Source organism: Limulus polyphemus, unplaced genomic scaffold (assembly GCF_000517525.1).
Source record: "Limulus polyphemus unplaced genomic scaffold, Limulus_polyphemus-2.1.2 Scaffold3364, whole genome shotgun sequence".
NCBI classification, from domain to species: Eukaryota; Metazoa; Arthropoda; class Merostomata; order Xiphosura; family Limulidae; genus Limulus; species Limulus polyphemus.
Window position 1 is genome coordinate 96638 of NW_013668974.1, and position 9460 is coordinate 106097.

General features: G+C 35.6%; 1 protein-coding gene across 1 annotated transcript in view; it reads left to right on the forward strand.

Annotated features, from left to right (window-relative positions):
- LOC106469226 (atrial natriuretic peptide receptor 3-like) overlaps positions 1-8925 on the forward strand; it is a gene marked incomplete at its 3' end in the record, with an annotated part of 51180 nt that extends 42255 nt beyond the window's left edge. The window contains exon 2 of the mRNA XM_022397680.1: positions 8811-8925. Within this exon, the coding sequence (XP_022253388.1) occupies positions 8811-8925 (115 nt within the window). The remainder of the gene's footprint in view (positions 1-8810) is intronic.
- Between the last annotated feature and the right edge of the window lie 535 nt (positions 8926-9460).

The following is a 9460-nucleotide window of genomic DNA, read 5'->3' on the forward strand; positions in this document are numbered from 1 at the left end:
ACAACCAAGATTACAGGGGTGTTAAATCTCTAGAATACGAAGCTGTAACTAGATGTGTGGAATAAACTGTAGACTTGAGGTGTCCTCACAACCAAGATTACAGGGGTGTTAAATCTCTAGAATACGAAGCTGTAACTAGATGTGTGGAATAAACTGTAGACTTGAGGTGTCCTCACAACCAAGATTACAGGGGTGTTAAATCTTTAGAATACGAAGCTCTGGGTAATATTCCTGCATGGCATGTCCAGCGGTTTCATTTTGCTGCAAAAAATAAGCGTCAATAATATCATCAGGAAACTTAGGGAAGAAACTAGTTTTAGACCGTGTTCAATATGCGGTGACTGTTTTGTCTTAGAAAAAAAAAGTGGCTGTAAAGGTTTAATGTGAAACAACCACTAATTTTAAGCGCGGTTTTCACGTAGATACTTTATGGGTTTTTAACTCCCAAGATTTGATTCTTATGCCTGTTAAATGATCCATACAGATGGAATTTTGCTTTATTGGACATGTTAACTGAACCTGAGAATGTATTATCATGATTTATCTATTCGAGAAACATGGTTCAAAAGTCTCTTATGTTAATACATGGGCCGAGAAGGTGTTCATCATAGGTTTGGCTTCATAGTCATGGGCCGCGAAGGTGTTAATCGTGAGTATGGCCTCATACTCATGGGCAGTGAAGGTGGTCATCACGAGTTTAAACATATAGTCATGGGTCGTGAAGATATTTATCATGAGTTTGGTCTTATAATCCTAGGCCGCGAAGTTGTTCATCGTGAGTATGGCCTCATAGTCATGGGCCGTGAAGGTGATCATCACGTGTTTAGCCATATGGTCATGGGTCATGAAGATATTTATCATGAGTTTGGTCTTATAATCCTAAGCCGCGAAGGTGTTCATCGTGAGTATGGCCTTATAATCCTGAGTTGTGAATATATTCATCGTGGGTTTCATATTATAATCCAGTGACCATATAGTTGTTCATCCGGAGTTTGGCCTTATAGTCCTGGGCCATGAACGCCTTCATCGTGAGATTGGTGTTATAATCTTGTTGCCATACAGTTGTTCATCCGGAGTTTGGCCTTATAGTCCCGGACCATGAACGCGTTCATCGTGAGATTGGTGCTATAATCCAGTGACCATATAGTTGTTCATCCGGAGTTTGGCCTTATAGTCCTGGGCCACGAACGCGTTCATCGTGAGATTGGTGTTATAATCCTGTTGCCATATAGTTGTTCATCCGGAGTTTGGCCTTATAGTCCTGGGCCACGAACGCGTTCATCGTGAGATTGGTGTTATAATCCTGTTGCCATATAGTTGTTCATCCGGAGTTTGGCCTTATAGTCCTCTTAGATGTGTACACGCGAAAGCTTAATTATGATTCTAAAATTTCAAATACTGTGATAATTGACCAACAAAAGCCTTATTTAACTTATTTTAATAAGTGAGGAAGCTTTGCTGAAGAAGGAAAACGTCTTGGTATAGGATTTCTTTCCATTCGTCCTGGAAGTTTTTCAGAACTTACTTCATAAAGTTTCTCCAGCAATGTTGAAAGGCCTCAATTACTCGCACGACAGTGTCTACACTTGCACTGGGTTGTCCACTGCTCCTCTGAGAACATTTAATTGTATTATTATTCGATGGTACCTGCGCGTAATAAACATCTCGGAGCTAGAACTGCCCAAGACCAACACTAATGAATTATACATCTGTGTTTTTTGTTTTTGTTTTTTTGCTGTCCTCCCACCGTTTTAGTAATATATGTTAACAAAATCTTAAACCTTGGTTTAGGGTAAAAAACAATGAAACTCTGAGGTTTGTAACGTCTAAACGAACACGCCGCTATGATCAGGGTTCAATAGCAAAAAAGCAATTTATTCAACAATAATAACACTAAGAAAAAAGACAGTTAATATATACATGCCTGGCCAGGACTTGACACTAACGTCAATGAACAATCTATCATAACTATCAATATTATTTCAAATAATGATATCATGAAAAAGAACCAGAGAGAGAAAAACCTGATTAGAAAAAAAAACCTTTCAATATTAATAACAAGTCCGAGTGATAAATAGCAATACTTCACTAACTGTATCATCAACTAGCTATATCGTGACTCTCTCTCTTTGTGAAGCTTCTGGGGAGCATTAATTCACTGAGTATGTCACGAAAATACATCTCATGTGATCATAAATTTACATAATCTTCTGCTCCATTGATAATATCTCTGCGTCATCGCTATGGAAGATGGTATTAGTTTCATCATACATACAATGTCTTGCAAAAGTATTCAGCCCCTACCAATAATATCACATTTTGATGAAATACAAATAATACAAACATTTTTTCTAATGAACTTTTTTGTTTTTTTCAAAACTGTAATAATCAAACTTGAAGGTTGAATGTCAGCAAAACCTGCAAAGAAAATATTGAAATTTGCTGATTGCACAGATATTCAGCCCTCTAAGTCAGTGCTTCGTGGAAACACCTTTAGCACGAATTACTGCTGTGAGTTTTTTGGTAAGGTATCTACCAACTTTGTACAAAGGGATGGTGTAATTTTTGCCCATTCTTCCTGGCTGGATTGCAATCTTCAAATCTCGCCACAAATTTTCTATTGGATTCAAGTCAGGACTTTGACTGGGCCATTACAGGGAATTCACTTTCTTCTTTTGAGTCCATTCCAGTGTGGCTTTGACCTTGTAGTTCTTGTCATTGAAATGTGAGTTTTCGACCCAGTTTTAGATTACTGGCAGATTCAAGCTGGTTTTCTCCTCAATCCTGACTAGTTTCACACTCCCTGCTGATGAGAAGAATACCCGTAACATGATGCTGCCACCACCGGGATTGACAGATGGGATGGTTTTGACTGTATGATGTGCTGTGTTGGGCTTGCACCAGACATAACACTTTCAATTTAGACAACAAATCTCGATTTTTGTCTTGTCTGTCCACAAAACCTTTTGACACATGTCTGCAGCATCATTTACATGCTTTGTCGCAAACTCCATACGAGATTTAAGATGATTCGTTTTCAGTAAATGCTTCTTTCTAGCCACTAGCCCATACAGGTCAGCTTCGTGTAGGGACTGAGATATTGTCGATGTATGAACAATTATTACATCATAATCTCCGTGAAAAATAACCGGAGTTCATTGTTATGAAGTTATCATATCTAAATTATCGCCACAAAAAGCAATTATAGAGTTATTTGCACTGATTAATTAATGGATTTATTTTAATGGGAGATTTCTTATAAACCGAAAATAGAGATTGTCAGTAACATGGTTCCTCACTCAGTATAATTGTTTCAACTCTGATAATAACTTATATGATCTTAATTAACAGTCATTTATATATCTACTATGATGGGTCTTCCAACATCATACAACAAGTCTGGGACAAAGAATTTTTTCCAGCCCCCCCTTTTTTTTTCTCTATTTCAGTAACAATGAACACTTTTGTATTTTGTAGAAATTTTATCTTTGGAATTTGCAAGAATCTCAAATGTATACTTTTTAAAAAAATATTTCAAAAATATGTAGGCTGTGTATGTTAATGAATGAAATGACACTAAAAGGAGTTATCTAGAAACTTGCACTCATTTTTGTGTAACTCATCATCATCATGGGAAAATAATCTTATCTTTGCCAAAATAAAAACTTTCTAAGAAACATTATTTGATTGAGAACTGTTGGCGTAGCTTAAGGCGTCTGTTTTGGCAAGAGTAACTGAAATGCAACATCATTATTATTGGCCTTATGTTAAACCTGCAAATTGAAGTTAAAAAGTGGGCTAGGCGAGGCCTAGTGATTAGCGCGCCAAGCTGACTATCGGAAACTCCAAGGTTCTAGCTGCTATGCGCTAATTGCGTTACACACTTTCCGCGTTATAGAAATGACATTCAATCTAACTTTGTCAGTTAACTCTTGTTCTCATAAGATGCTTTTCGAGTTGACAACTTCGATACCAATGTTGAACACAGCACTGCTCGCGTGATGTTAAAACTGTTCTAAGTCCAGATAACATTTATCATTATCCCAGAAGAACGTTAGAAATTACAGAGAGGATGTCAAATTTAACAACATTATAAATTTTAATGGTTTTGCTATCGTGCTTTCTTGAATATGCACAATAAAATAAAAACATTGCAGCGAACAAGTGATCATAAACATGTAAAAACAATCACATTTCAAGCGTAAAGAAAAATGCGATAACATTAATGCAACAGGATAACAAGGTGAAATACTCCATGTTTTGGGTTATGTTCCTTCGATAAATTCACATAACATTGAGGAGTGAGTATACAGAAAATGTCGACAGTACTACAGAATTCTAGAAATCTAGTCCAAAAAATAATCGACATGTCAAAAGCAAACTCACGAAGTTTGTCAAAATATATTCGTAAAGCACCTTAAAGAAAAGGAACAACAAATGGCGTCCAGTTTCAAACTTTCAAACAGAAAGAAGTATTTCACTTTTTCGCGTATCATCGTGCTATTTTTAGACCACTCACTATCTTTTAGGGATAATCTTATAAGATACAGTGCCATTATTTTTCAAAAATGTTTGACTTATGTTATTTACTGAGTTATGATAACATCTGGTACTTGCTTCTGTTGTGTTCTAACGCTGCCTGCTCTATCTTAATGACATGACAACATATTTTCTGTTTATATCTATTTGGTATTAGTTAATAGATACAATTTAACCTCGTTTGAATGATTTGCACAAAACTCACGTATAAACACGTGTGTATGTGCATATATATATTTCTAGTTTTCCTAAAATAAGCTGACAAATGTATTTAAACTTCCTTTCTAGCACAACCTAATATCTACCTGTCTATATGTTAGTTTCTAGTCTCACATTTCTATTCCTTATCTATAAACATCTAGCATCTGCATTTCAACTTGTTTTTTTTAATAATCTTATGTAAATAATTTCTTCCCTTTTCGAGAATGACCCGAAATATATACTTTAGTTGTTTTTCTAACATGTAGAAATGTTATATATCTTTCTAAAAAAATTCACATCTATATACTGTTTTTGACCAAAGGGTATCAAACATTTAATACATGACATAAATAGACTCACCATTTGAAGATTTGTTTTTAATTAAGCACAAAGCTACACAATGGGCTGTCTGTGCTCTGCCCACCACGGTTATCGAAACCCGGATTATAGCGTTGTACGTCCGCAAACGTACCGCTGCGCCACTGTGGAGTTATTACATCTTAAATCCTGTCTTACAAAGTGGACAGGTATACCGCTGTGCCACTGCGGGGGGGGGGGCTCATTTGAAGAGAATGTATGGTTGTTGTTCGACCTCAGCTCACAGGAGGTCACTTACATTCTTCAGAAACCATCATTAAGTTTGATATATAGAGTTTGGTTGAGTACGATATATTAAAACGATTTTGGAGCTTCACCACATCGTTACAGTTATTGTCACCATGTCCGGTCATGCTTTCCTTATAGAACCTCCATGCATCTTGACAATATTCATGCAGTGTAGTTTCCATTATAAAAGATTCCGACGTAAGGATGTCAGGTCCAAAGCACACCCATACTCCCTGTGTGTGCTTTCCACAATCTATGTAAAGTAGGAGGAAAACGGTTTCCCAGCTCCCTTTTCATATGTCCAATTGCTCAAAAATCCATGAGTGCTTCATCTGACAAATTGACCACTATGTCTTCTTATGGATATCTATAACAGCATGAATACCTGTTTCATTCTCCAGCTGCATGGGTATGTGACGGTTGAGCTAATATGCCATGAAAGCAGCTTGTGTACACGTGACCTTTGTCAATTTTCTAGACAGAGATCCTTCTTGATAATGTTGTGGCATATCAATAGCTTTTACCAATGACCTTTGCATTTGTGAATTCTTAAGTGTTACAAAACGCCACACATAGCTTATCACGCCTGAGGTACGACTTTTTGCATGTACCTTTCTGGAACGGTCCTGATACTCAGAGTTGATCCTTATTCTTTTTTTTTCCAATACCATTCAACATAAAGGTTACCCCCGTCTTTGAAATTTCCATTCTGAACACATTTTTATGGTCTTAGTGTAAGAATATTTTGTGTCTAAATAGGTTATTACATAAACTTCTCAAAAGTGATCAGTGGCTTCACACTGACCATGAAATGCCATGTAAATTAAAAATGCACTTCTGATACACATTGTTCCACTGCGACTTTAAATCGGCTCTGGTTGTCAAATGACTTCCTTATTTCCATATTCAAAATCGTTTTTGTATTACGTATTCAACTCTGTACTAATACTTAATATTCTATTTCACCGAATACCCATGCTCTGTCTACTTCTCCTGCTTTTCAACAAAGGCTCTTCAGCGACTTTCCGATGCAATTCGATTTATTTGAAGGATAGTCATGTAATGATTACCTTCATTTTGTGTAATTTTCCACCAACCAGCTAATTTCCTGGGTGTACGACTTTGAAGCACACAGAACAAAAGCAAAAATCCAAACCCATTCAACATGAATATGCAGAGGAGTAGAGGATGGGGGGGGGGGTAGCAGTGGTGTGTTCGAATGAGATTATCGTGATTCCATGTCTCTCTCTCTCTAACACACACGACTGTTGAATTCCAGCTATGGCTTGACTTTGTAAACTTTTGGCTTGTGAGCCTTCTTCAACTTCAAATATTTGTTTATTTTCTTCGTAGCAGTTTCAGATCCTGTTGATGTCCTATATTTGTGTGATGTGCGTATTTTTTTTCGCAAATGTTATGTTGTTTAATTTTTTCTGTGTATAAAAACCTAATCGTATTAATATTTCTATTCGGAAAAGGCTATTATATATTCTTCCAGTCACCGGCTAAATTTTTGAGATATTTGTACAAGTCCAGTCAGCGAAGTTTTTTTTTATATGGAAAAATATGGCACTTATCACTTGAATGCAGTTATAGAACTATTGTGAGATTCACCAAGAAACTGCAGCTAATTTATATGTTTTTATATGGGAAAATATGGCACTTATCACTTGAATGCAGTTATAGAACTATTGTGAGATTCACCAAGAAACTACAGTTAATTTATATGTTTTTATATGGGAAAAGATGGCATTTAGCACTGCAGCTAATTTATGTGTTTTTATATGGGAAAATATGGCACTTATCACTTGAATGCAGTTATAGAACCATTATAAGATTCACCAAGAAACTGCAGTTAATTTATGTGTTTTTATGTGGAAAAAGATGGCATTTAGCACTGCAGCTAATTTATGTGTTTTTATATGAGAAAATATGGCACTTATCACTTGAATGCAGTTATAGAACCATTATGAGATTCACCAAGAAACTGCAGCTAATTTATGCGTTTTATATGGGAAAAGATGACATTTAACAGTGCACCTAACTGATGTGTTTTTCTAAAATCTGTAACTGACCATCTGTACTTAATCATGTAGAAAGTTTAAGAATTTACTTTTACATCTACTCTGAAAATATATGATGGCTGATGCTTGATGTATTTACTAATTTGTCGGTAATAAAAACTATAAACTGTGTCCTAAACAAAGATCCTTTATATTTACCGATGGGCATAATGAATAGCATACTCCGACTGTGAATTCGAGTAGTTCACGGTTCACGACCCCCTTGCGATAGACGCGTTTCGCAGTTAGGGCCGTGGCCGAGCCAGAGAAGTAACGGTCAAATCTCGTTGTTTATTTAGATACGAGTGGCCCAAGAGTTGGGGACCCGGTGTGGCCCAAACCCAAGCGTTGGCAGTGTGCTATTTCTTTTTCTTTTTAGTCTATCAGTTCAAAATTGTATATGAGCATGCGCAGAAAGCACTTTGTGTAGCTTTGCGAGAAAAGTCTGAAATAAATAATCAATGTTCTCTAACATCTGGCGGTAAAGTTTATAACATACTAACTTGTAAACGTTGACCTTATATATATTTGTCTCTGGTTGAAGTAAAAAAAAATTGACTTTTCGTATGAAAACCTAACTTTTGTGACTTCTAAGCAGCACACTGTCCTTATACATACATTTTAGTTCTAGATAATCAAGCAGTTAAATAATCTAAAAAACGTGTATTATTTCAAATACCTAGGCAATTTGAAAAGTGTTTAAAGGTTATTAAGCTAAATAAAAAACTTAATAACTAAAACCTGAAAGTCTTACAACCATATCTTATTTCGTTGTGTATTTTTGCAATAAGGGTTGTAATATTTTGTTATATCTTTTTTGTTTATATCCTCCTTTCTTTTCATCAGTAACAAGCAAAAGTACCCGTCCCCAGTGACAAGAAAAATTTAAGTTAATCTCTCAATTTAAATTATTTCATGGACATTAGAAAGGTTAATTGTGTTGTACTTTTGGTTTCACTCAGAGCCAAAGCTATTGAGCTACTTATACCGCCCACAGCGAAAAGTAATTGTTGAGCATTTCAGTCATGCTAAGAGCCGCTCAACAATAACATACGGTAAATCTACATTTTAAGTTACGACACATTTTGAAATGTGAATGATAGTGTGATTAATTCCTAATAATATAGTGTTGAATATCCTGCTTGTTAAATGAAATTTCACATCAACGCTATTCATGCCTGTTCCTCCATCATTTCAAAAGTGAATGTTGAGCTTTGCGGCTGCCGTAACAGGATACATACGAATGCTCGGACAGACACCATGGTTCACAATATATATATATATAAGATTCTTAGATTCTTCTATATCCTATAAACACACTTATAGATCTGTACTATATATATATATATATTACGATGTGTATGGTATTCTTTAAAGTATGTTACGATATATATGTTTCAGTAATTCTGGTTTGCGGATCGCCAGATACCGTTCGAGAAATCCTCTTAGCAGCCGAAGATCTAAACATGGTCCAGAATGGAGATTATGTGTTTTTCAGCATTGAGCTCTTCACAAGGTAAGTAATTATAAAATTCAATATATTATCTTTCTTTGTCCCTGGTACAATAGTTTAGACACCCAAATTATAAGCTGCATATTTTGAATTATGTTTGTCGGAATACATATTTAAATCGTTTCGCATGTATATATATATATATAAACATGTAGAATTATGATTATGTGTATATACATATAAAAAATTAAGACTTAAACAGTCAAGCAAAATACAACCAAACGGATTAAAAACAATAAATCCAAACCTGTAATAAATGACATTTAAATGAACATAAACAAGTCCAAACAAAAAAATTAGTCTTTACCTCCGTTCACCAGTCTTGCATGAAGAAAGAGGTTAAAACTGATAGATGATGTATCCCCATCGCAATGCGGGTCCTACATCCGCAGTCACCTCCAAAATCCAGGGCACATTTTATATCCAACATTATAGCCTGTTCCCTGGGGGGGTCCTTTTAATTTATGCAGCGTCTTTAATTTAATTTTGTTTTTTGTTTGGGCTTGTTTGTTTTTTGTTGTTGTTTTCTCATTTATAT